Source organism: Sinocyclocheilus grahami, unplaced genomic scaffold (genome assembly GCF_001515645.1).
Source record: "Sinocyclocheilus grahami isolate Dianchi unplaced genomic scaffold, SAMN03320097.WGS_v1.1 scaffold366.1, whole genome shotgun sequence".
In the NCBI taxonomy this organism is placed as follows: Eukaryota; Metazoa; Chordata; class Actinopteri; order Cypriniformes; family Cyprinidae; genus Sinocyclocheilus; species Sinocyclocheilus grahami.
The window spans coordinates 729,905-757,570 of NW_015505545.1; the positions used below are offsets into that span (position 1 = coordinate 729,905).

General features: G+C 37.8%; 2 protein-coding genes and 1 long non-coding RNA gene across 4 annotated transcripts; 2 read left to right on the plus strand and 1 right to left on the minus strand.

Annotated features, from left to right (window-relative positions):
* Positions 1 to 2,113: 2,113 nt before the first annotated feature.
* Positions 2,114 to 18,763, plus strand: LOC107549236 (GON-4-like protein). Its single transcript, XM_016230242.1, has 31 exons — positions 2,114 to 2,227; positions 2,752 to 2,999; positions 3,252 to 3,347; positions 3,479 to 3,717; positions 3,904 to 3,978; positions 4,071 to 4,121; positions 4,195 to 4,245; positions 4,341 to 4,439; positions 4,804 to 4,914; positions 5,029 to 5,205; positions 5,291 to 5,510; positions 6,545 to 6,646; positions 6,731 to 6,771; positions 6,846 to 6,958; positions 8,871 to 9,072; positions 9,255 to 9,341; positions 9,930 to 10,104; positions 10,208 to 10,358; positions 10,860 to 11,010; positions 11,220 to 11,336; positions 11,669 to 13,453; positions 13,869 to 14,154; positions 14,275 to 14,438; positions 14,578 to 14,775; positions 14,891 to 15,034; positions 16,376 to 16,687; positions 16,756 to 16,866; positions 16,969 to 17,128; positions 18,084 to 18,360; positions 18,452 to 18,554; positions 18,636 to 18,763. The coding sequence occupies exons 2-31, from the start codon at positions 2,771 to 2,773 to the stop codon at positions 18,747 to 18,749; spliced, it is 6,141 nt and encodes a 2,046-aa protein (XP_016085728.1). The 5' UTR covers positions 2,114 to 2,227; positions 2,752 to 2,770; the 3' UTR covers positions 18,750 to 18,763.
* An 820-nt stretch (positions 18,764 to 19,583) lies between these two features.
* On the plus strand, positions 19,584 to 23,247 carry LOC107549238 (G patch domain-containing protein 4-like). 2 transcript variants are annotated; one of them, XM_016230245.1, is made up of 8 exons: positions 19,584 to 19,674; positions 19,763 to 19,863; positions 20,064 to 20,137; positions 20,488 to 20,580; positions 21,031 to 21,141; positions 21,237 to 21,346; positions 21,594 to 21,644; positions 22,013 to 23,247. In XM_016230245.1, the coding sequence occupies exons 2-8, from the start codon at positions 19,785 to 19,787 to the stop codon at positions 22,881 to 22,883; spliced, it is 1,389 nt and encodes a 462-aa protein (XP_016085731.1). In that variant the 5' UTR covers positions 19,584 to 19,674; positions 19,763 to 19,784; the 3' UTR covers positions 22,884 to 23,247. The 2 variants fall into 2 exon arrangements, with proteins under 2 accessions (XP_016085731.1, XP_016085730.1); XM_016230244.1 differs by having other exon boundaries at positions 19,587 to 19,654.
* Positions 23,248 to 23,331: 84 nt separating this feature from the next.
* LOC107549239 (uncharacterized) lies at positions 23,332 to 27,535 on the minus strand. The gene is made up of 4 exons (XR_001604539.1): positions 27,446 to 27,535; positions 24,255 to 24,352; positions 23,621 to 23,815; positions 23,332 to 23,442 (listed from the first exon to the last, which is right to left on the minus strand). It is a non-coding gene; the product is annotated as an uncharacterized lncRNA (long non-coding RNA).
* Positions 27,536 to 27,666: the final 131 nt, after the last annotated feature.

Genomic DNA, 27,666 nt, shown 5'->3' on the forward strand with positions numbered 1-27,666 from the left:
GAATATATATATACAGTATATATATATATATATATATATATATATACATATGTATATAATATACATACATATAGTAATTTAGCATTAATTTGAAAACAAGAAAAGGGAAATAACATGGCTTTATTTTTAATAAATAATTTCTCACCATTTCTCGCTCAAACAATATTTGTTCCTTATATAATGTACGTGTCATGTTTTATTTACATGATCAATACTCATTTATGTATCTGAAATTCTGAATACGTTTAATGGTAATGCATCAACATATCAGAAAGCATTTGAAATGTAGCATTTATTTGCATATATAGGCTAAACAAGACCAGACTGGACCAAGTCTTAGAAAATAAAGGTTCCGGAAAGTTTCAGATGAATGCTCTAAACATAAAAAAGGTTATTTTAAGAACCTTTCACTGAAATATTGTTTTACAGTATGACAGCTGTATCATTCCTTTTGGAACCTTTATTTTTAAAAACGTTTTTATAATCACAAAGTTTCTTTCACATTTGTGTTATATATTGGAAAATGCTACAAGTGGATGTATACAAAGTCAAATTCACACAAGACAAGATGAATGCCAAACCTATGTGACATTTGTTGACCCTGAGTGTGAGATGGACATATGTGGTTGCTACTTAAGTTAATATCCAGTTTCTTTAGACTTCACCGAGACCAGGGTAAACATTTTTTCCATCCTTTCTGTAGGAATCCATAAGGTCCATTGAGGTGAGCAGGTCTCGCTAGTTCTGAATGGCCACATGAATCTCGCAGCTGCAGAGGAGCTGTGTCTGAGGCCCGCGTTTTCACGTGTCCAACTTGTGAGAAAGAATTGTAAGACTGGTTGTTTGATTTCACAGGACCATGCGTAGTTAAACAAGGCGTATGTTTTGCATTTCTGAGAAATTCCTGCAATACACTTTCCTCAAAAAACAACGATTCCCTTCTGCAAACGCACGGACTTTCACCAAGTGTCAGAAAGCCATACGGAGTGGTCATTTTGCTGAGATGAGGCAGTGACATTGCAGCTCTGGTGGTCGGGTCTGACAAAATATGAGTCTGAAGATCATCCATGAAGCTCAAGTCGTGCTCCTCTGAGAACGGGCAGCAGCGCGTGATTGCTCGGACTACCGGTGATGTGGACCGGGGAATAGTGTTCCGCCGTCCACTCCCGACTCCAGCCTTCTCTCTTCCGCATCCCTCGAGTCTCGCCGGGCACAGTGAGGGGATGATGAACTCGGGAACAGTGTCAGGTGTCACCACCATGTTCCAAAGAGGCAAGTGTCTCGTTGCTGCCGGTTGAATCTGCCAAACGCTTGATTGGCGAGGTTTTTCTCGCTTAGCAGAGGCAAAATCACGAGCTGATAGATTTCTGCCCATTGTTTACAGCTGGCATATAACTTTCAAGTTAAATGTTGGTAAAGTTTTTTTGTTTTGTTTTTCTCCGTTGAGCCAATTAATGATGGTAGTTGAGGGCATTTTCTTTACAGTCCATTTATTTTCAGATTTTTCACAGTTTATGAAAGTCTAGAGGAAATCTTGCACTGCTTCACTTCTGGACAAGAGCGAGAAACTCAAGTGGCAGTCTATGGTGACAACTGAAGAGACATATAGAGTGCCGACAATAGACTCCTCCCTTTATGATAACAAATTAAAATGAGTCGTTATCTTATAATATAGGCCTACTAGTTAATCTAATCTGTATCTAATCTAGAATCTATCTAATTATTTTCTTTTCTTTTTTTTTCTTTTCTTTTCTTAACCCCCTGGCTGTAAAGTAAAAAAAATAATAAAATAGACTCGCAGGCTGACAGCAGGGTCGAATAGAGTCGTAATAATAGGCTATCTAGGCTAATTAATGTGCCTAAAATAAAATATAAGGAAACAAATCAGATGTACAGGTAATACAAATATAAAAGTTCATTATTGTGATTTTGAGGGTCATTTCCTTGAAAAAAAACCCGTCAAAGCGCCATATTTTCATCGCTTTTTCTCGCAAAACTCTATTTAGATGATTAAAACTACTAAAGTAACGTTATATTATTGAAATATTGTCGTTGGGGGACACGGGGAGTGGACGTGTTGGATCTGAGGTGGTAGGAAAGTGGGAATGGTCTGTCGTTGTCTGTGTTTGTGAGGGAAGGAAATTACAGCAACACCCGTCGTTTGTTATGAAGCGGCGGGCTAATGTGTATTAGAAAGCCTCCGATGGCTACAAAAACTTGTTCGTGGGTAAGAGGATTTTTTACACTATGAAATGTGAACACAGCAAATAACATCCTTCCGTGTCACAAATGCAAACTGTTTATGTATTATTTAGGGGCGCAATGCTAACTTCAGTTAGCCAATAAGCTAACATCTGAAGAAACAAACATACAGATTGTGTTCTCCATCTCTCTCCATCGGGTTAACCGTGAATTAGAAATAAAAACACATATTTTACTGTGTACATTGTTCTGATATACCAGTTTTTATTTTTTATTATTATTTTTTTTTTTACTGAATATAAACACTTGTTTATGAATTGGCTCTGTTCCATACTAGATAGCTGTCTAGGTAACTTGTGTGGCTCGCTGGGTTTTTAGACATAACCATAAAGAATGTTGTACTATTAGTTTTGTTTATCTGACTGTTAATTAATTGTTTTATTTATTTTATAATTTCTTGAATACACACTTTTGGGAAACTTTTGAAGATTAGTTGCAAGACATTAGTTTATATCACTAATTTTTCTTTAACGTTACCTGTATTTTCAGGCTCAGAGACAGATCGAACATGGGGTGGAAACGCAAGTCTTCTTCTTCAGAACCACAGCCAAATCCTGCCAAAGCATCTAAGAGAGAATCTATCTGCAGGTCTTCTTTCTCTGTCAAACTGCCTCCTAGTTCCTGGAGAAGAAAGGTCTCTACCCCCACTAAGAACAAGAGCTGGATCTCAATCCAGACGCTGTCTCCAGACAGAAATTTTCATCCATCCAATTGCCATGAGCAGAACTTCAATGCAGGTAGTGTAGATTCAACAGTATTACTTGAGTGAAGTTTAGACCAGAGCTTGATATTTGGTTATTTCCTCTGTGTGTGTGTGTGTGTGTGTGTGTGTGTGTGTGTGTGTGTGTGTGTGTGTGTGTGTGTGTGTGTGTGTGTAGGCCTAGTGTAGATTTGTAGATTCAACTTGAGTGAAGTTTAGACCAGAGCTTGATATTTGGTTATTTCCTCTGTGTGTGTGTGTGTGTGTGTGTGTGTGTGTGTGTGTGTAGGCCATGGTGAGGACGACAGTGTCCAGTCCTCCTCTCCAATTTCATCCCCACTGCAGTCAGAGGAAGATGCAGAACTGGGTCTGGTCATCACTGTGGGTGAGTCAGACCATTTAGCTTTGCCATTAACCACACTTAGTTATGTTACTTTCTAACTAAGATAAACATCACCATTGTATTTAGGGGTTTTCTAAAGTCTGATTGAAGTCTCATTGCTTGTAAACCTTTAGATGAGGACAGGTGTGAAGGGGAGGAGTGGCTAAAGAAACAGAATGGAGTGAATGTAAAGAAGAGTGCAATGACTCTGGAAGGAGAGATCCCTGAGAAGAATGGAGATATGGAGAAGACTTTAGAAGAGCTTGAGGAAGAGGATGAGAGTGAGGAAGAGCTGAGGAAGCTGGATAGAGATTTAACACTCAAATCAAAAAAGCTTAAGCTCTCCTCTGTCAACGTTCGTAACATCATCCACGTGAGTCTGATTTCAATGAGATGGAAGTCCGTTTAAATTTAATGCGTGTGTTCTTGAGACATCAAACAAATGCTCTTGTAGTAATTAATCAATCTGTGTGCCTTTAAGAAAAATGCTACCATCAAATGTAGTTTGAAAATAAATTACAAACATTTTAACACATCGTTTTTTTATGTTTGACCTCAGGAGGTGGTAACCAATGAGCATGTTGTGGCCATGATGAAAGCTGCTATAAGAGACACACAAGATATGCCCATGTTTGTAAGTTCCTCCTTTATTTAACTCTTATAGTGGAAGTCTGTTTGAAAATTGTAATTTTAATTTGATTTATATTTATATTCTGCTTAATGTAGGAGCCTAAAATGACCCGTTCTAAGCTCAAAGAAGTTGTCGAGAAAGGGGTGGTGAGTATGTTATTTTTTTCTCCTTATGAGCAGGTTTTGAGGATTTTAAGTTCTTATATTTTTTTTCCCCCAGGGGATGGGCAATTGGAACATCTCTCCAATAAAGAAGCCAAGTGAGATTAAGGTATCAGGTGGTTGTGATGTATCACCTGAGACAGTTTGTGTTTTGTTTTTTGATTGATGTTCACTGCTAATTGGTAAATGGGACTCTCTCCTTAGCCACCCCAGTTTGTGGACATTCCCCTGCAAGAAGAGGAGGACTCCTCTGATGAAGAGTATTGTCCTGATGAAGACGAAGAAGATGAAACAGCTGAGGAGGTGCATAACATATATAATATACTTAATTAAAAAAATTTTTTTTTAAAAATGCTGGAAAAAAAGAATCCTGAACAAAATGCACAGCTGTTTTCACAAAAATATTAAGCAGCACAAATGTTTTCAACATTGATAATAATAAGACATATTTCTTGATCTCCAAATCAGCATTGTACAATAATTGCTGAAGGATCATGTGTCACTGAAGACTGGAGTAATGGCTGCTGAAAATCACAGGAATAAATTACATTTTAAAATATATTTAATTTTAAAAAGTCACAAAAGTACATCTTTACAAGATTACCAGTTCTGCAGTAACAGCCTTTTTGACTGATTTATTAAAGAACATGTTTGAATTTTCTCTCAGACTTTTTTGGAGAGTGATGTGGAGAGCACGGCCTCCTCGCCACGTGGCAGCAGACATTCGTCCTCTCATACACCTCCCCAATGTGATGATGCCAGCAACAGCCCCAGACTGGTACTTTACACAGTATCACAATCACGTACACACTTATATTTAATTATTTTTACACAATGTACAAGGTTTAAGTCTCTTTTGTCTCTCTTTCTTCCTCCTCCATCCCTGTCACAGAAGCCCAAGCTCTCCAGGCACTTGAGAGTTGAAGCAGTGCCTATGGGTCCCCCTGCCCCACCTCCTCAATCCAGTGGCCCCTCACGGTCCCTTAGGGCACCTGACCCCTTCATTGAGAAACTACATGCTGTGGATAAAGAACTTGAACTCGGTCCTCTCTGCATGGAGCCTTACCAGGTACAGAATCACATACTCACAAAAAAATCTCTCTGCCTAGTATATATGGTTTTCTCTCTAAAATCAGTCTGTCTGTCTGCCAAAGACTTTGAGCAATGGTGGTGGAGGGGAGCCAGATGACAGTCTGGTAGCTTGTCGTACTCGGTCAAAACGTCCGCTGAGGGACGTCCCTCTGGATCAGCTGGAGGCAGAGCTCTGTGCGCCGGACATCACGCCAGATATGTATGATAACGTCTCCACACCAGAGGACCGTGAATGGACACAGTGGCTGCAGGGACTCATGACCTCTAACCTGGACAATGAAGGTCAGCAGGTGTAGTGTCTACTGCACAAGATTTTCACAAAGTATTGTATTTCCTTTTTAATTTTATTTTTTAATTTTTGTTAATATGAAATTTATATATATATACAGTATAATAAATTAATTTAATATAATTAAATAAATTAATTATAAGGTTCTTACACAAGTTCTTAAAGTTGCAAGAAGAAACTCTACTCCTAAAACTATTTTAAACATTACCCAAAATGACAAATAATAAATATTTAGCAAGGATGCATTAAAAGTGAAAGTAAAAAAATTTGCGTTGTTACTAAAGATTGTTACAAAAACTTTAAATAATTGCTATTCCTTTGAACATTCTATTCATCAAAGAATCCTGAAAAAATTTATCTCAGTTTTCAACCTGTTCAACTGTTTTCAACATTGATAATAATAAGAAATGGTCCTTGAGCACCAAATCAGCATATTAAGATGATTTCTGAAGGATCATGTGAAACTAAAGACTGGAGTAATGGCTTCTTGAAAAAAATTCAGCTTTGTGATCGTAGGAATAAATAGCTCTTTAAAATGGAAAACAGTTGTTTTAAATTGTAATAATATTTAACATATTACTATTTTTACTGTATTTTTGATCACATAAATGCAACCTTTGTGATCATAAAATACTACTTTCCCCTAACATTTGAATGGTAGTGTATATAATTTTAATTGTGGCTGTTTTTGACACTTCTCATTCTTGTTTACTGGCCTGGGCTGAACCAGTTAACCTCCAAGTGCGATCGTGTCCTTTAAACAAATCACTATCATCAAGCCTGTTGCACTCAGACAGATGCTGTCAAAGCACTTTTCTTAAATGTCTTAATGTCTTCCTCTGAGTGTGAGACTAGTTTAATGTGAGTGTGTGTGTGACAGTGGTTAAGTACTACCGCTGTTTTTTCCACTCATGTTTTTCTTCCCCTGACCTTTTCCCCAGTTTCCTCTCAGCATCACTGCTCTACGTGTGTGTTCTCACACATGAAAGGTACAGTTCTTCTTACAATTCCCTCTTCTGTATTTCAGAAGAGGCTGATGAAGATGATGACCCTGAATATAACTTCCTGGATGATTTAGATGAGCCAGATTTGGAGGATTATCGAAATGATCGTGCTGTTCGTATCACAAGTGAGTTTTTCTACAGGTTGTAGATTGGATAAAACACTCAGTTTAAAGTACTTGCTTTTAGTAATGATTTCATCTCTTTTGCAGAGAAGGAAGTCAATGAGCTCATGGAAGAGCTGTTTGAGACCGTAAGTGGACTTAACACTAACAGGAACAAACTAAGTCCAGTCACTTCTCACTCATTTTCCCTCCTGTTTTATAGTTCCATGATGAGTTGGCTGCCAATGAACAAGATGAGGAGGGTCATGAAGAAGATGAGGAACGTGACGAGGAGGCCAATGACGCACCACAATTCAATGTCCCTCAAGCCATTAGGTAACACACACACACCCCTAGTTTAGGACTCAATAATAAGGATTTTGGCCATTTCTATGGACATTCTGTCCTTATTTACGCTTCCAAATTTTTTATTTATATATTTAAATATATGTTTTATTTACATTTTATTTTTATAATTAATTTTATATTGTTTTTCAATTTCATATAACTTTAAACTACTAATTTGTAAGTGTATAACATTTTACATTTACTATTTAGTTTGAAATATAATTGACAATTAAATGTTATATTTCTTAGTATTATTAATATATTGTTAATATGATTATATTATTCGCTATATGTGTGTGTGTGTATATATATATATATATATATATCTTTCCTTATATTATGTTCAGCCTGTATTTCTTTCCTCCTGTTTTTGCATTTGCTTTCTGAAAAAAAAAAAAAAGTATTTTACCATATACAAGATACAAAGCAAGAAGAAATATTAATACACTCTGAAGATGAGTCCTCCCTTTGGGACAGAGCAGCAAAGGAGTGCTGTATCTGTTTGGGTAGGGAGGCAGAGAAATGCTCTAATGTGTCCAGTTGTTTCACTATAGACCCAGGACATGGAATGGACACTGCAGAGCTACATGTACACACTCAATATAGACTGAACACACACACACACCCTCCCCCCACTGCTGAGTAGTGTACAGGTGCAGGTGTGTACGTCACTGTGGACGTGCTGAAAAGATTTCACCATATGCCTGTGCTACGTGCAGAATCCAGGCACAGAGGCTTTAAATAGAGCTCCTTTACTGGAAAACATAACGGCTAACTGCATGTAGGCACACACACACACACACACAAACAAACCTCTGACACCGACTGAAAGGGCATCCCTTAAACTGTATGCCCCTTTTTCTGATGTTATGATCATCAACAGTACCTGTCTGAGCCCTTATTTAAAACTCGTCACATCAGGCTTGTCATCTCTGGGTTCTTTGAGTATGTATATAATTAACGTTGTTACGGAAATAGTACAGTGTCAATCAGCACAAAACTGTCATGAGATGGACATGTCACACACTGTTGCAGCTTATTATTTACCCTAAGAAGAGGGGTCATTACAGCTTGTAGTGTGTGTGTGTGTGATCCATGTGCGTCACTGTGTTCTGGGTACAGACAGAGATGTGGTTGATGGGTTATTTTAAATGTTAACGAGGTACATTGATGTCTGTGCTGTCTTTTCCACACTGAGAGGGAGTGTGTGCACAGTGTCCCTGTAATGGTCATTCACTAGAGTACAGAGAGTGTAAGAGACTTGGCCTGTTTAATTTGCTTGTCATATTTGATGATTGACGAAACAATGATTTGATTTTTAATTAATGTCAGCATATATGTAGAGGAAAATATACAAATCAATGAGTCATAATTATGATGTCTGCTGATAATTCTACTATTATGCAATTAGTATATATGCAGCTGTCAAATTACTCTCATTTAGGCTTGGCTCCATTTTTCTATGGAATGCCCACTTTTCATAATTCTGTAATTCTTACTCTTGATAAAATCAACTCCCACTTCATTTTTCTCCTGGAAATGCTTCACAATATGGAATTAAAATGGATAGTGATTTATTATTTATTTTTATATATTTGTTATTAATACTTTAGTTCTGGTACTACAAAGGTAGGCTGAATGGAAAAATTGAGAAAAGAGCATGTACAATTCAATAGCCAATATCCAATTACAGCTGATAAAGTAAATTAGAAAATCTTATATATTGCCCAGTAAGCGATAAGTTACTGATATATTATGCATCCCTTGTTAAGAATACTATTTCAAAATAATGGAAATTTTATGTTTCATCAGAATGCCAGTTCAACAGATTTTCTTTGCAGTAATTATAACATCCCATTGTTAAAAACATCCCATTCACTGTGTTTCTATTTGTCATCAGGTTTGAGGAGCCGCTGGCTCACATGTTGACAGCATGCAGGCGGACAGTCAGAGGGCAGCTGGACGCTTTGCAGCAGCGACGGGAGAACCAGATTCGGACCACCCAGCATGCATCTGGGTCTGGCATTGTTCTTGTGCAGCCCAGCTGTCCTCTGGTGGTCATGTCTCATCAGAGAATACAACTGCAGCAGCAAATTCAGCAAGTAAGAGAGTTTTAAACACCACCATGCACAATGAACATGCATAATTTACCTTGGTCACAAGGATTTAGTCTTTTGCCCAAAGAATGTTGCTTTTTGTTTGATAGGTGTGATTCATGCTCTTGTGTGATCTTGCTATGATTTCATTTTGTCAGCAACTTTTTTTTCCCCCCCCTCCTCTGCAGCATGTCCAGTTACTGACACAGGTCAATATGCTGTGCAACCCAGAGGAGGCACTACAGAGTGAAGCTCAAACCACCAAACATTTCCTGGTAAGAAAATTGGGTATTAAACACCAGTGTCTTGTTTTTAGAAACTTTAAGGAACAAGAAAAGAATACTAAACATGGTTTAAAAGCGACCAGCGGAAAGAAAATGTTGTTGCTGCTTGAAAAATTCTTGTTTTTTATCATCTTTACTGAAAGTCAAAAAGCAGTACAACTATAACAAGTACAAATGCATTTTATTTCTTCTCTGTGATAATTAAAATATCCTTTTCCCCTTTATTACCTTTAAGAGATTGTAATTTCCAAGATATTATGATTTACATAAAAACATTTGCATACAATGTGATATTATAAAGCAGTTTTAACACCTTTGACACAGGACTTTAGAAGGAAAACAAAAAAGCTTTATGCCATGTTCAAAATGTCACATTTTTTAAATTTTATTATATTATCAGTGATATTATATGCATTTAAAAAAATGTAAATACATTTTTATATTTGTTTATTTTTATATATTATATAATAACATTTTATTATATCAAAATTAAATTGGACTATTTTCTCAAAAGTTGTTGAGAGTTTGCTTGACAAGTTGTAATTTTACATTTAATTGTTTCCTGTTCTGTGTCGACAGGGTGAGTTGCTGTCATTTGCGGAGCGGGCAGAGGAGGAGAGGTCAACGGTTAATCTGGGTTTTAGAAGCATGTTTAGGGTGTGTAACTTGCAGTCCTCCCTCAACTTGTTGGAGGAGTTAAAGCAATGTCCCTCTCCTCTGTATCTTCCTCCCAAACCCATTCGCCCAAACTCAGGTTAGGCATCTCCTATCTATTTCATATGACCCAATTAATCAAATCAGTCACACATGTGTAGATGTGTATATATGATGGCAGTATGTTTTCTTTGTTTCTGTAGCTCGTTCGTACCCATTGCTCCCTGCTGGTCTTGCATGGTTGTTCGCCACACGCTCTGTGTTTCTGTACCCAGAGCTTCTACCACATTGTAGGCTGGATCCGGTCCTGCATCCCCCACGCAGCAAACATTATTACACCAAAGGAGAAGACGGGTACAAATGGCTTTGACTCAATTACAGAAGTACATTTTTAATGTTTTAATATACTGTATAAATATTTGCATTATTTATATGTAGTATATCATCTAGTGTCTCATATATTTCTGTTTTTTTTTTAAAACATGTACAAAAAAAGTCCCCATTAATGTGGAAAAATTGGGGGGGGGGGGACATTCTCTGAACTAGGCACATTTCCCATGGCTTTTCTACAATAGCGAAAACGTATTTCTGTATCGAAGGTGGAAAAAAATTATAGAGAGTTTTCTGATGTCTGGGAATTAGTACTTTGTCTGAGAAGTTAGAATTCACCTTTTGCTTGCAAATGTCACACCAATAATACTGGAATATGTCAGTGAAGGAAGAAATGTTAATATGGGCTTGTTTCAAAACAAGCACTTTGTGGAGTTTGGACAACTGACACCATCTAGCAAACACTTACCTTCACCCAGTTTACCCTCTGCCTCTCTCTCGTCCCCTGCTCTCACCTCTCTGCAGTCTCTTAGTCTTGGGGTTAAAGCACTTCAATCAGACCGAGTTCCCATATCACCTGATGAGCCGCTATCTGATCCGGCCTAAGAGTCAGGAGCAGCTGCGTGTGCGTGTGAAGGACATGGTGGCCCCCAGAGCCCTGCACAACATCATCAAGGTGATCTATCTTTTCATCTACCTATCTTCATATACGCTAGTATATGAATTGAGCCCTGATTGGTGGTGGGCATTTGCTCCATGGTTTCCCCAGTTTCTGTAAATGATCTATGATTTCAACACCTTCTGAAACCACAAATTAAAATAATAATACTTAATCATGAAGAATGGAGGTTAAAAGTTATGACAATGTAATATTGTTTTTCTTAGTTTTACTGCCAGAATCGTGTGGTTACTCCTTTGCCAGTGATGTGCAGACCTGTGGTGCCTGGAGAGGAGCGCCCTCCTGTGGAGAGAGAGCAAGACGTCATGCCTAACTGGCTGAAGGTATCACAACTTCCTAGACCAGTGGTCCTCAACCTACAAGGCCCCCTAGGTGGACCTTCAAAGACAATATTTGAAGGCTGTCTTATTTAACTGATATGTACCGCTGGTACTTCTGTTGTAATAAAAATAAGCTGAACAATTGTAAATTTTTTAATGTTCTTTTTTAGCGTTAACATTGTTAAAATAACAAAATTCAAATTATTAAGACTTATTGGGCCCATCTGACTGTGGTTAAGAATCACTGCCCTAGACTCTTTCACTAAAACCATTATAAAACATTTTTATCTGTCTGGTTTTAAGTACACTCCTGATGGTTTCAAATTTCTTTACAGAAAAGCTTGCCATACATCCATAGGACAGTTTGTCAGGGCAGTTTAAAGGTGACCTCCACCACCAAATCTCCTACCCTTGTCTTCCCGAAAGGAACACGCTACCCACATTTCCTTCCTAAAAGTGTCACTCTGAGTCTGCACCCTTCACAGAGACCAGTTCGCCCTTCACAGCCCAAATCTCGGCCTCTACGTGGTTTCGCCCGTCCTACACTCGCACCACTGGCTAAAGCACCTCCATGTCCTACAAGTTCAGGAAATGTATTGACCAACGTCTCCACACCACTCCCAGCACATGGTGTAATATTATTAACCCAAGCGCCTAGCACTCCTATTAATGGAGTGTTTCCATTGGTTCAGCCCCCTTTGACCCCTGCCCATGGGACTGTCCCACTGAGCACCTCTTGTCCTGTTAACTTCCAGTATGTTACTCCAAAATTGGGGGTTGGTAATCCAGCATACCCTCCTGCCAACTTGCCCCCTACTGCAGTCCAGAGACCCCCAAGTGACATCCCTTTACTTAGTACTGGGACAGTCAAGATGTGTGGCATGCAGCAGATGTCCAGTAAACACAATAAACGGACCATGCCTAGAAAACTTGCTCCTTTGAGACCTGCCCTCCGGCTGCCCCAGCTCTTGCCCCTGTCCTCTGGGAATATGGGAAATGTAAGCAACCCTGCTGTCATTATGGATCAGCCAATATCCTTGAATGTCACACAGAATTTTCCATCAGATAACGTCATTGTTATCAAAGCCCATGAAAATGCTGCCACACACAGACTGGTCACATCTCCCTCTCAGGATGTTGTCATACAGGTAGTTCCTGGAACACATGCCTTGGAAAACGCCTCAAATCCCTACATTGGAAAGACGACACAGAGATCCAAATGTGACTCTTTGCAAACCATGAAGGACGTCACTCCCATACAGCATAGTGTGGAAAATGGTCAAAGGATTGTCTTCTCTCCTCTGACAGCATCACCAGCAGCAGACAGTTCTCAGTTTGTTCTGGTTCAAACTGTTTCATCTGCAGGTGTTCCACAGTTTGTTCTTCTACCCCAAGACTCCATCGTTCTGAACCAACCTGCTCCACTTCCTGCTAAAGGCGCACCAGGAAGTGTATCCCAGCAAACTAACTGTTCTGACATTCCTACTAGCTCCATAGTCCTAAATGACAAAGGTAGGACTGAGGTGACTTTAAAAACCATAACACCAGCCACATCATTGCCAATTAGAGGAGAAGATGCTGGGGAAAGAAAGGAAGAAGTTGAGGAAATGGTTGGTGACAGATGGGAAGAGGAAATGGCAGGGGCTTTGTTTGGTAGTCCTCTCCTGGCACTCTCGGAGTCCTCCTGCAGCCCTGACTCCAGTTTGACCAGCACGGACAGTGATGCTGAAGCTTCCGCGAGGGTGGAGACGGATACTGTAGAGTGTCCTCCTATCCAATCCACCTCTGGCAGACAGGAAACACTAGGAATGCGCAAACACAGCACTGGAGATGGAAAGGAGCAACAGTCCAGTGGGAACGAGGAGGGACGGGGCGAGGAGAGGGAAAGTGAGGGAAACGGAGAACGTGATGAAGATGAAGGCGAGAAGAACGGTGATGGAGAAGGTGGCAGGAAAACAGATGGGGATGGAAGTGGTGACAAAGGAAGGGAAGAGAAGGATGGAGATGGAGAGAGGGATGAAGAAGAGGAGGATTTTGATGATCTCACACAGGATGAAGATGAAGAGGAAATGATGTCATCAGCATCAGAGGAATCTGTGTTGTCTGTTCCAGAGCTTCAGGTTTGTGTAAATAAATTAAAACTAAATTACTAAAATCAGTCATTTTAAATGCTACAAGTGAATTTAGGCATCACAACATTAGAATGTGCAGGATGAAAATACATATTCATTTTGAGATTTGCGAGATTGCATTTAAAAACATTATAAAATTTTTAGTGTTTTCAAAGATGAAGTGAGCATTGGATGACTAATATCTAAAAAAATATATTAAATGAGCATGCACAATTAAATACATAATATATAACAGATACCAATAAATTGATCTATAACCGATTTGGTACTGATATATCATGCATTCCTAAATAAGTATTATGCTTAAAAGCTTGAGTCATTGTATTCCATTTCTTTCTAGAGTTTTATTAAATTTATATTAAATTTAAATTTATAATTTGTTTCCTCTGTGTTCCCTCGGTAGGAGACAATGGAGAAGTTGACCTGGTTGGCATCAGAGAGGAGGTTGTGCAGAGAGGGAGACTCTGAGGAGGACAATTCGCCCACATCCCCAACATCCCCCACCTCCCCAAACTCCCTTGCATCCCAGAATTCGCAGGAGGAGAACTCAGAAGATGAGGATGATGGTGCGATGAAGGGTGATGAGATGGAAGCAGGGGAGGGAGAAGGTGCAAAGCTTCCTGAGGGAGAAGCGTTGCCCAGCGACGACCTTCCACAGATCAGCGGGAGAGGAGGGGGGCGTGGAAGAGGTCAGCCCAACTTTTAACACCTGATTATGTTGTTTTCAGGGATGTCAGTTGAATTGAGCCCTGGTTGGTTAATTTTTCAGTATAAATTGTTCAGTTGATTCAGTTTATTTACTCTTACAGGCCGTGGTCGCCCACCCCCACGTAGTCTGAAGCGTGGTCGACGTCAAGAACGAGGAAGTAAAGATGCCTCAAAGCTACTTCTGTTATACGATGACCACATCTTGGACAACGATCCAATGAGAGAGAGCAAAGATATGGCTTTTGCCCAGGCTTATCTCAACCGGGTCAGACCACTTGGATATTTGACTCACTAGTTTCACCTTTATATCGATTAGAGAAACACTACTTGTTTCTCTAATTAGTGAAAAGTGTTTCACTAATTGTGCCTCTCTCATATTCCTTCCATTTCTTTTGCTGTTGTAGGTGCGTGAGGCCTTGCAAGACATTCCTGGTAAGGTGGAGGAGTTTTTAGGGCTGCTTTATGAGTTTGACCAGGTGGGGGAGAGTCGCAGTGTTTTAGAGTTGTTCTCCCAGCTGAAGCTTCTGCTCAAAGACTGGCCTGAGCTCCTCAAAGACTTTGCTGCTTTTCTTTTGCCTGAGCAAGCTCTGGAGTGTGGACTGGTAAATACAATCATTTTATAGACGGAAAAGTGAATTGTTCAAATAAGTGATTTAAGTAATGTAATCACTAAAAAAGAAAACAACTGTTTCTATATATTCATTCTCCCATCCACAGTTTGAAGAGCAGCAAGCCTTTGAGAGGAGTCGTCGATTCCTGCGTCAGTTGGAGATCAGTTTTGGGGAGAATCCGTCTCATTACCAGAAGATAGTGAGAGCACTGCAGAGTGGAAGTCCTCTCAGTCCTGCTGGGATTGAAGAGGTATGTATAGATGTATTCTTGAATAAAATGAAAGATTTTCTGTACTGTCCTATAGAGATACGCACATTGTCTGTTTGACCCGTAGCCTAACCCATTAGTTAGTTGGAGAAATGGAGATGCTGACAGTGTTGCCAACTTATCGACTTTGTCGCTAGATTTAGGGCCTTTTTTTTTTTTTTTTAAAGCGCCTAGCGTCAAATCTTTAGGGTTTGCCCAAACTTTATTTCGTTTCTGAGACTTGCTGGTACTGCTGCGCGAGCGTGAGGTCTCTCTTTCCCGCTGTGCACACACCTCTTTCTCTGCGTCTGCTCTGTTCAAGCGAGTGGCAGAGGAGTAGCGCTTTCAGTTAAAATATATATTATGTTGCTTCTCTAATTTTACATCCAAGTATAGCCGAAATCACAGCACAGCTATTGTCTTTATCTTATGTGTAGCCTATTTGATTTCATCAGATGACTGCTCGATTATCAGGATTTTTGTGCAGATTAACATTTTAGGATGAGGAGGTGGTTATGTAGTCTTAATGGGTCGCGTTTCAGTCACTATTTCATATTCATTCCATTGTCTGACAACTGAAACAGTAAAATATGTCAATGAAAATTGTTTAATTGAGAATTTAGCTGCAATAAAATACAGTATGTGGGCACAGAGAGGCAAACAAATGTAATAATAAATGTACATTTTGCATGTTCAGAAGAAGTGAGCTGCCCTGTCCTGCAAATAATGTAAAACAGGCTTGTGTAAGTATTGCTCAGTGCAAAGAAAGAGAAGTAATGGGGACCTGGTATTTCTATGTTCTTTTTTTTTTTTTCATATGTCTAATAGACATGTTCATTGAAAAACATCTATGACCTATGAAACATGTCTAGCCTTCATGCTCTGTTGACTATGGTTTCACTAATAATAAACATACATTTGCATAAAGCATCCTTATTTGTCCATGCCCTTGTTGATTAGAGTATTAAAAACGTGAAAAGTATTCATTTAAGGTACATTTAGAACAGATAAAAAGGTGCGATTAAGTTGCGATTAATCACGCGTTAACTCATGACAATCATGCAATTAATCACCATTAAATAATTTAATCGATTGACAGCCCTAGTTCAAATAGAAAACGGTTGTTTTAAATTGTAATATTTTGCAATTTTACTGTTTTTACTTTTCACTGTATTTTTTGACTAAATAAATGCAGCCTTGGTGAGCATGAGTAACATTAAAAATCATATCAACCCCAAACATTACATCAAAATGTGCATGAAATAGCATTACTTGATACTATTAATTTGACTGTTTATTGTTTTTGTTTTCCTAAATCCCATTATTTCTGCTTTTGTAACTCAGCTCAAAGCACAGATGGCCACCCTTCTTAAGGGCCACACGCACCTACAGGGAGAATTTTGGATGTTTTTTGAAGAGATGCGTCCAACCCCAGCACGTCCTGGCCAGTTTGAGGAGGCAGTTTGGCCGGAGGTAGTGGGCACTGGGACAGATGGAGAGGCAGGGATGAGTGTGAGCTCTAGAGTTGGTGTATGGGGAGGATTTGAGGAAGTAACTCTGCCTGATCTAGAGGAGGATGACGAGTCCCACAAGATTCGACAGATCAGTAGCAGGAGCAGGAGGAGGAAAGAAATGCTCACGCATGGGAACTACAAGGTATCTTAATTTGACTCATCCCAGTGAATTCACAGTTGTTTAGTTGTTAATCTCATTCTTTTCTTCAGGACTGTGATTGGCCTGAGAAAGATTGCTCATGTCCTTGTCGTGACTCCAGCCATGATGCCAAACATCGCAGGCATAAGAGAAAGGGATGCTTGCGTTGTCATAGCAACAAGGTGCTCGCCATGTTTGTTTTGTGGGTTGGCATAATTTGTCTTGAAATATGTTTTGATGGAGGCCATGTTTCCTTATATGGGGTTTTTTTTTTTGGTCATCAGGCCACTAATGGCTCTAAGGTACTGAAGAATCGCGATTCTGCGTTTCCGTCTGACAGGGGAGGGGAAGAAAATGAAGAGGAAAGAGGACAAGGGGAGGATGGAGAGGCAGAGAAAGAGGTTAAAGAGGAGACTGGCAGTGGAGCAAACAGTCCACATCATGGTAAAGCCTAATTTCTTTAATTTCTCTAAATTTTTGTTACTTTTAGTTAGATTTTTAATGTTTACAAGCTGCATCTACAGGCATTCTTACAGAGTTCCTCAAGTTATTTTTGACTTTTTTAATATATTGTTTTTGTTCTTGATTTTTTTAAGAACAATTTACTTGAAAAGAATTTACTGGTGAAAAGTTTGGGGTCAGCTATTTTTTTTCAAAGAAATTAATGCTTTTATTCAGCAAAGATGCATTAAAGGGATAGTTCACCCAAAAATGAAAATTCTGTCATTAATCACTCACCCTCATGTCGTTCCAAACCCGTAAGACCTTCATTCATCTTCGGAACACAAATTAAGATATTTTTGATAAAATCCGAGCTCTCTGACCCTCCCATAAACAGCAAGGGTTCTAACACGATCAAGGTCCAGAAACGTAGCAAGGACATCAGTAAAATAGTAATTTTAGCACTTTCTGTTCATTAAAGAATCCTGAAAAAATGTATCAAGGTTTCCACAAAAATAAGCAGCACAACTGTTTTCAACATTGATGATAATAAGAAATGTTTCTAGAGCACCAAATCAGTTATTAGAGTGACACTGAAGACTGAAATAATAGCTGCTGAAAATTCAGCTTTACCATTAAAGAAATTTATTTACATTTTAAAATATATTTAAAATAAAAAAGTTATTTAAAATGGTAATATTTCACAATATTGTTTTTACTGTAAAAAAACAACAACATTTTCTGTCATCCCCAAAACTTTTGAATGGTAGTTTACGTTGAGCAAATAATTTTTATTTGCTAATATTTAAATTAATATATAGTATATTGTTTTATGTATTACATGTAGTATAATATATATTTGTTTTAAAATGTAGGACTGATCAGTGTCATATCTACAGTGTACTGACTGTTTACTGGAAACAACAAAGATTAAAAAAAATCTTCACCTGATCTGCAGATGGTGATGGGCCCGTATGGGAGGGAGGAGAGAGACCTTCTTCCCCCATCCCAGAAGAGCAGAAAATACAGAACAAAGACGATGACAACAAGAAAACCGAAGAGGAGAGGCATCATACGACCACACAGAAGCACAGTAGGGATGAAGAAGATTCATCTGAATCAGGAGAGAGAGATGCCACTCAGCAGAGCACACTGAGCCCAGCCTTAGACACACCTGTGTGTGCCAAAAACATCTCCCTCACTCCCAGTGGAGAGAGGGTCATTCTCTGGACCAGGTGAGCACAGCCACAGATCGGGATGGGTTTTTGAGCATCATCTGATGGTGCTTGTGTTTTACATGGCCCTCTTTTATCATCTGGTTCATAGGGAGGCCGATCGAGTGATCCTTACTGCCTGTCAGCAGCAAGGAGCCAATCAGAGCACCTTTCAGGCTGTGTCAGTGCAGCTCGGCAACAAAACAGCCAGCGAGGTACCACAATTATAAAGTTACAGGTCTTTTTTCTTTACAGCTTTCCTTTCTTTGCCTTTTTTAACAACAATGTCTCTGCAGGTTTCAAAGAGGTTTCGGGACCTGATGCGTCTGTTCCATACATCAGCGTGTCAGGCCAGCTCAGAGGACGAGGCTGCTGAGCAGCAGTCTGCCACTGATGAGGAACAGGACTGAGCCCTGCAGTCATAAAGGGTCAGACTTTTCTCCATCCATATGAACTGTTGACTGTGCATTAAAACACAAATGCAGTTCTTCTAGTTGGAGACTAGTCTTGCGCATACACCCCATGTCTTGCACTAACACCTGCCAAAGACATATTTTAAGTATGGTGACAAAGGGTCGGAAGGTCTCTCTGTAACATATGAAGTATAAATCCACTAAATATGAAGGTGTTATCAAACAAATCCAGCATACACTGTTATACCTGAAGAATTGTAGCTTCAGGGCCTGATTATTGAATTACCATTGGTGGGCAAGTTTTATAGCCCTTTATTGAGCACAAAGTGAAATATTTGATTAGTCAAACGATGCAGGAAAAAAAACTTTCCATTGTGAAGCACTAACTGGCAGATTCACACCAACATTGTTTCTAACAGATTGATTGTAAATTCTGTGAAAATATGAACATAGGGGGGCATGTACAGTATTTTTATATCAGGGTGATTTTGTTTTTGTTTTACTTCAGATGCTAGTTTTGTGAATGATGAACAAGTTGTTGGTAATCTGGAGAGTTAATTACTCAAATGACTATTTATACTTTTTATAGTTTTGTGCCAGACTTAATATTACAAAAATGTGTCTGTGTGTGAGTATATACATGTATGCACATTTTACATATACAATATACTTGTTCACTGATCATTTTTATTAAAAAGCTGAAATATATTATGGGTCTGTTTTAATTATCTGTATAATTATTTGCTATTTTACGTGAATATATACGTTAATGTTATTTTTGTATGTGTGTGTGTGTGAGAGAGAAATATGAAAACGCGTTTCGTTAAGAGCGCTGCCGCTGACCCCGTTCGCCTTCCATAGTTTCCTATCTTGCCGGTGTCTACTCTCTTGCTGAACGCGTGGTAGGGATTCTTTTATTTCGGTACGGTATTACTTTGTATTAACGCATTTTTAAAACAGCTATGTGAAGTTGCCCGATGCGTGTTTTACTGACTGCTTCACATGTGCAGATTCTGAGAAGTTATTCTGGAAATGGCAGAAATGGTTCAAGAAAAGAATACAGGACTAAAATTCGCAGAGGAGCAGCTTCTGCGACACGGATGGGAAAAAGGTCAAATCAGAACAGACTTTAGGCCACGCGCAGGCGGTTTTCTACATCACACACCCTGTTTATGTTACTGTGTAACTCCGTTTCTTAACTTTCATATAGATATAAACAATTCTCCTGCATAATCTTTGGCATATCCGTGTAAATCGACTGACACATGCCAGGTCTGTTTGTTGATGCTAATATTTAGACTTGTGTTGTAGGTAAAGGTCTGGGAAGATATGAGAATGGCATTTCAGAAGCTATTAAAGTCAAAATTAAATGTGATAAAGGAGGGGTGAGTAGAGAATATATTTTTGTTTTTAGATCATTGCATTGAATACAGCATGTGTTCAGTTGACAACATGGAAATTATGTTCGTTTATAAACATTTATTATGTATAATGGACCGTTATGGTGCTCTAACTGGTTCACCATCCTAACCCATGTCAGTTTCCTAATGCCAGATCAACAAAAAAAACAGTATGTATTAGAAATGCTGTCAAAAACAGTTTAGGTAAAAAGGGTAGCATCTCTCTCTACAGGTCAATAGTTTTTACATATATAGCTTTTAAAATGTTAAGTTACCAGCTGTTATAGCCTTTATGCACATTATATTTGTATTTATTATGTACTGTTTGTATTCAGATGGGCCATAAGGAAGGTGAGCAGTTCAGTTTCCACTGGTGGGACCATGTTTTTAACAAAGCCTCGTCAGGTCTGGTTGTGGAATCAGGGCAGGTAAGTAATATGAAGAGGATTTAAATACATTTTTACCTCGACATCATCTCTTTACTGTAGCTGTTATTTTTAGTTAAACATTACGAATCACATTTTGCAACTATATTTATCACAGTTCAGTTTTATGTGTAACATTTATTTTATTGACATTTATTAAATTAGCAGACACTTATCCAAAGTCACTTACAAACAAAGAGCAATTTGTTACAAAGCCAGCAATATTCACAAATGCATTGGAAAGCTAGATTGCAGGGGTGAAATGCAGAAAATAAGAGTTTTTTCATAGTTTGTGATTTGAAGACAATCTTGACTCCTCAAGTAAATAAAAAAAAAAATTTAAGTTGTTGTAAAATAATTAATTAATTGAAGCAAATTATAGCAAACTGTGTTTTGTGTGAATGAGGGCGTGTTTGTGTTTTTGGCTCATCTGGTGTTGTCATTGTGGTTTAGAATGGTGTGGTGGTGAAGAAGTCAGATGACGGCAATGATGGATTGATCTCCAACAAGAAGCCACGCAAGGCTCAGCAAGCCAAGTCCATGCTCTATGGACGCTTTGTCAAGGTACAAATAATAAATGGAAAAAAACCAACAAAAAAAACAGCTGTGATTTAGTATTTGGATTGTGCCGTTGTAATGTCGTCTTTCTTCGTTCTTAGTCAGCTACGCTGCTGTCAGGTGAGAAGCCAGAAAAAACCTCTGATTCAGATGACAGCAGCAGCAGTTCTGAAGATGAGGACCAGAAACTGGATCTTTCCAGCACGACCAAGTATGAGCTGCCAATATTACAAAATTCTGACACATTCCTTTAAAAACCTTATAGTTTTTATCAAATATTAGTACATTTATTGTTATGTACTATCATTGTAGAATATTCTGCACTAAACATGCACTATCAAATGTTCCTTAGTGTGGCATGCAGAAGCAATAAAGATTATTTTTAAATGTGTTAGATTTGAAGATCAGTTATTCTTTCAGGCCAGTTCAACTCTGTATTTCTGTCTGTCTCTTTTAAGACTATCAGATGCAGATCTGCTTGAAGCTTGCGGAGGACGAACAGCACACAAGTAAGCTCTGATCTCTTCAGGTTTGCGCTGTGATGCATCCCAATCTGTGTTATCCTTTCATCAATTCATGTTAGTCAAACTGGTTTAAATTGTAATACTAGAACATCTAGCATTTACCCATTTCCATCATCACATTTGAGCAGGACATGAATCATAGATAGCGTAATATTATCAAAGCGGTGTTATTTTAGTATAAGTTGTATTGTAAATAACTTAAATTTGCACTTAATAATTTTTTTTTTTTTTTTTTAATTTTAGTATTTAAAGTATTTCCAAGGCAACATTTCTAATTTTATAAAAAGTATATGCATGCCAGTTTTGTTGGTTACTTATATACATACATGTTTGTTTGTTTGTTGTGTGAATAGAGGAGCCAGACATGGACTCACTATGAGCGCCAAACTGGCCCGGCTTGAGCAGCAGGAGCAAGAGTTCATGAACAAGTATGGTAAGAAGAACCACACTGCTAAAACATCCACAAGCAGCACAGACTGTCTAAATCCTGAGGGATGTCCAGATATGAACGAGAAAACAAAACGCAAGAAATCAAAAAGACAGAAGGAGCCATCAGAGAATAACATCCATGAAGATAAAATGACAACACACATCCTTCCAAGTAATAATACTGAGAACTGCAAGCCCAAAAAGAGGAAAGGCTTTAATGGTGCTTCCGTGAACAACGATATGATTGCAGATACAGAGCCAAAGAAGAAGAAAAAGAGAAATCGCAAAGAAAAAGAAGCACCTGAGGATTGTGCCAATGGAGACTGCAGCATAGACGTGAACGAGGCATTCACACACACATCAGAGGAGCGAGACACACACCTGCCAATGGATGACAGCGTGCACAAAAAGAAGAAAAAGAAAAAACAATCCAAGGTGGATGATGAGACGGCCAACACAGATGAGATCAGTGAGGATTCCACGAACACACAGAACAAACAGCCACAGGAGGGCAGTATTGAGCATCAACAAGCCTCTGACGGTGCCTCCAAAAAGAAAAAGAAAAAGAAATCCTCTATGGAGCACTACGAAGTTGTGGATAACTCAACTACTGCGATGACAGTAACAGAGGACACTAGCAACAAAGCACAGATAATGGACACACAAACAGAAGGACAGGAGAACGACAGGAAGAAAAACAAAAAAAAGAAGCATAGCAAAAAGGAGCAGGAGGTGGTAGAAAATGTGCAGTTTGAGGAGTCTGTGCCAAAGAAAAAGAAAAAAAAGAGCAAATAGTGAACTCGCATGCTGCAGAACTCACTACAAACACAAGCTGATCAGAATCTGGGCTGCTGATGAAATGCAAGGATCAGTTCTCCAGTATCAAGACTATTAGCTGTTCAGATCACATGTTTGTTGTGCAGCACTCGTATTCATTCTTACAAGTCATGGGTGATTTTTAAAGCTTGAGACCCACGGGTGACATGAAATGTTTTTAATGGACTGATTTGTGAGACATTTGTGTTATGCATATTAAATGGCATATCCACAATGACAAAAGTGTGATGAACTGTGAACCGCTTGAAGTGAGTTGTGTGGAACTTGAAACATTGCTAACAAATCAAACTTCAAATGAATTGGAAAATAGTTATTCTTGAGATGGTTGTTGTTTTGTCTTCTGCTCATGTTGAGGGGTCATTTGGGTTTGAAGTTAGGCCATGTTAAAACATCCGTGTCGCAGATCCATCTATTGTACATGTGACATCTTGTTGATATCCAGCTTTTCAGTGGGTTTTTGCTGGTCATTGACAGAACACAGTCCATGTATCCTTCTGAGGGTCCACTGATCCAAAATCTGAAAGAAAAATATGGAAAGCATCAGATAATTGTTTTTAAATTGTAACTGGTTTATTATTGTATTTTTTATTGATAGATTTTTTTTTCATGGTTTATCAAAAGGAAAGTTGTTTTCAATTAAAAAGGAAACTAATATTTATACTTTTATATAAATTCTGAAATATTTTTAGACTTACCCTCCCTCTAGTTTGGTGCCAGTGGTCCAGACCCAAGCAGTTTCTGACTTTTCAGAGTCCAATCCAGTACCCATGATTTTGATCAGAATTCATCAGAATTTAAATTTTTGGGTGAACTATCCCTGTAAGTGCTAAATGTTGTTTCAGGCTTTGGTCTTACCACAGTATTGTTGTAGTTAGACATTTGAATGTAGTCTGCAAGGCAGAGAAACAAAAAGAGCTAATTGTAGTTAAATCTACTTGTAGACTATTTTTCAAATGCAATATAAAGCTCTGCGATATTTTAGTAGTAAGTTATGAGTTTAGTAAATGGGAATAGTCCATATTTAGTCATAAATTGCTCCATTGGCCTGTATTGCCCATATAAACTTGTAAGAAAGCGAGAAGACTTATGACAACAGGACACGAGAAAGTGTCCAGTGTTGTCACACATAGTCTCACTTTTCTTGACACATTTGTAACACTTGTGTTACTCAACCACTTCTTTTTTTCAGATAGTTCTGACTGAATATAAACCAGTTAATCACGAGTCTCCTTGCACAGGGTTGGAACACAACTAAACGTGGACATCCAAATGTAGGACTGAATGGTATTTTAGTATTGTTTAAATGAACGAGACAGTGCTTATTCTTACTGAAAGCGCTGACAGCTGTTAACGCAGGAAGCAGAGCAGCCCCAGAAACACTGTAGCTCATCTAAAAGCTGTAGAGATCTGGATGGCGGCTTCTTTTTCTGAATGAGAATGAGACTAGTTTCAGTCCAATGGTGCAAGCATATGATAGTACATGGCCACATTTGACAAATTAAGACTAATTTGATAGTTAAAAATGTTATTTTTTAAGATTATATGACAGGTATAATACTCTGTACTTTCAGTCAGAGTATCATGTGCTGGCAAAAATATATATATTTTTAATGAACACTGCAGCTGCACAGGAAAGAGGGGGGAAATAGTGTATAACTGTTATTTTGAATTTGAAGGAAGTGAAATAATCTGTCAGTCAGATTTGTTTGAAAAATCCCACAAATTAAAAAGTAAATATTTTTGTTTAAAGAAATTAAATAAATATGAACTATTTTACATTAACAATGTTTGTAACAATATCGGAGTTTATATAAATTACATATTTATTTATTTATATTAATTATATTAATATAAATTATGCATAATTAGTTTAAAGGGGTCCTATTATGCTCTTTTAAGTCTTGATTTTGTTTTGGGGGTGTACTAGAACAGGCTCTCATACTAGGTTGCTCGAGAAAAACATTATTTTTCACACATCAATTTGAGCACATTTAAACCTGGATGATTGTAACCACTCTAAGTTTGTCTGCCTTGGGAAAGCTAGCTTGTCTCCGACATAATGATAACAGTCGTTGCCTTCTCTAGTGCTCTAGTTATGATAATTTACTGTACCAGGTCTCGTCCCATTCGTCGATATTTGTGATATCACAAATCCCGGAAAATATGCGTTGTAGTCCAAACGAGTTGTTCGTTGTAGTTTTTGAAAAGTGATTTCTGTTAAATAAAATATCTCCTTTTGAAGTGGACTTTGAGCTTTGTAACTTTGCAGATCTTTTTTATGCTCAAACAGCAACATTACAAACTAACTAAAGTGAAAAAGCATAATAGCACCCCTTTAAATATACTAATATACATATATTTTATATATATAAATACCTGTGTTCTCAGGAGGTGTCTGTGAACAGGGTGTCCGCGGGTCCTTAAAAAGTCTTAAATAACGTTTTCCTAATATAAGGCCTTAAAAAGTCTTAAAATGTCTTAAATTCTTAAATATTTTTGGTCACATTACCGCTAAAATATCTTAAGTCTGACGGACCTAATAACTTTACAATCATTGGACAGACCGAAGATGTTTTCTTCCCGTGGTAAGTTACTGCGTCATCAGAGAGAATTGCAGTAAGTTAGCAGAATACAGCATACAAGCTCGCGCTGAGGCTCACTCCGTTTGTCTCTTTGTGAGAGTCTTCAGAACAAATGAGCGTGACAGCACACATAAACTCAGAAGAAACACACTGAGGTAAAAATGTTGAATGTTTCATTTATTCATAACATGATATAGTTAAGTGATACCCTGACAAGTGAGCTATTTTGCTCTATATTCTTATGATAAAAAAAACATTCAAAACACCTACAGAGTGCAGGCACTACGTGAAGTCTAGTGCGCTCTTTCACTTCATGATTCAGTCTTAAAATACATTCAGAATGATCACAAAATCAAGATATGGGGGCAGAAAATGTGTATATTTATACCACTTCTTATAGTTAATCAAGTTCACACAGGAGGAGTGCCTTTTTTTCTCCAAAAATTACCATATACAAATGTAATATTGATTTTTTTTACAACAGTTCAAAAAAAAAATTATTCCAAACGCAGTTTTGCGTCTTTGAGCAACATGACAGCGTTTTGTTCCTGAATGAATCAACAGTTTAAGTGATTCGGTTCAGTCGCATTGACTCACTTATTAACAGTGACTTGCTGCCACCTACTGCGGTTTTAATTTCACATTTAAAGTATCGTTTCATTTTTTAAATCATTTCAAATATCAGTATTCATTTTTTTATGTTTAATATATCAAATTATTTATGCATGTAACTGCAGGTTAAATGCATTCATGTTCTGCATTAAACAGTGCGTAAATACTTCTAAATGCCACTTCAGGTGCAGCTTATGTCTGGATTGCAAAGATGAATTTTGTTGATACTGATTTCATTTGCTTGGTAACAGCCCAAATGTCTTTTTGTTATTATTCACTGATTAAATGTAAGAATTTGACTCAAAAGATAATGCACACTTATAGAAAAAAATGACTTTATGAAGGTAAAATTCCCATAAAAGGTAAAAATCAATTTAAACTTATTGGAAAAGATAAATTTCTATCTGACCACCACACAGAATATGGAGAATTTGAAAAACTTGAGTCAGCTGTCCACGAATGTCCTTAAGATAGCAGCATAATAACACACTCAATCAGTTAAATGAATGACTCAATGACTCACTCATTAAGTGACTTGCCGTCACTTACTGATAGTTCAGTTGAGAAGTTTGTTGAAAAGTATGCATTTCCCCCCTCATCATTTCTCATTTGTCTATTCATAAATGCATTCAAAACATTAATCTCATAACATTATTTATCGCAGTTGTAATTATTGTTATTTTCAGTGTAAATCATTTAATCTGACTGGTAGCAACCCTATAGTGTATATTGAATTTATTGATAAATTGTAATAATTTGGTTTAAAATAGGCCTTTGTAAAGGTAAATAAAAATATGCAGATTTAAGTATGTAAAAGCTGATAGAACACTGATGAAAATATTGCTTCAGAATAAATTGTTTACTCCACCAAAAATCTCAGTGATGCAGTTATTTTGCGGGGATATTTTGTATGGAATATTGTCTGCTGACATTAAAAGTTCACTGTATATCGTAGTAATAAATATAATTTATTACAGCAAACATATTTTGTTTTCTTTTTCATTTAAACACATTAAATATTACATATATGTATGTAATAAAATGTGTATTTCCATTACAGGTTTAGGTCTTACATTTCATATAAGGTGGTATTAAAAAGGTCTTAAAAAATCTTAAATTTAACTTGTTCATGTCTGTAGAAACCCTGTGTGAAGTTGATTGCTTTCTTTTCACCTCAGCATACAATACAGACTCCTCTGACTGGTACACTTTTTTTTAAAGGATTCCAAGCAAACAGAGCAATTGTTGTGGTAACATAATGGTTAAATCTTGTTTCTTTGCCATCACCAAAAAGAAAGAAAGAATGAAAGAAAAGAAGAAACATACCTGTACCTGTAGATTTGTCATTGTCAAATGGCTTGAAGATAACTGTTGAATAGCACAACTCATCTTCCATACCTGCTCACCTTCACAATCCACAAATGCTGTTGAGAAGACAGAAAACAGCAGTATGATTAAATGCAGTCAGTCAGACTGCGCAGAGACATTTGTGCCATTCAGAATTTGGTAATAACAGAATTTGAAGCGGAACATGCTGCCTCATTTAC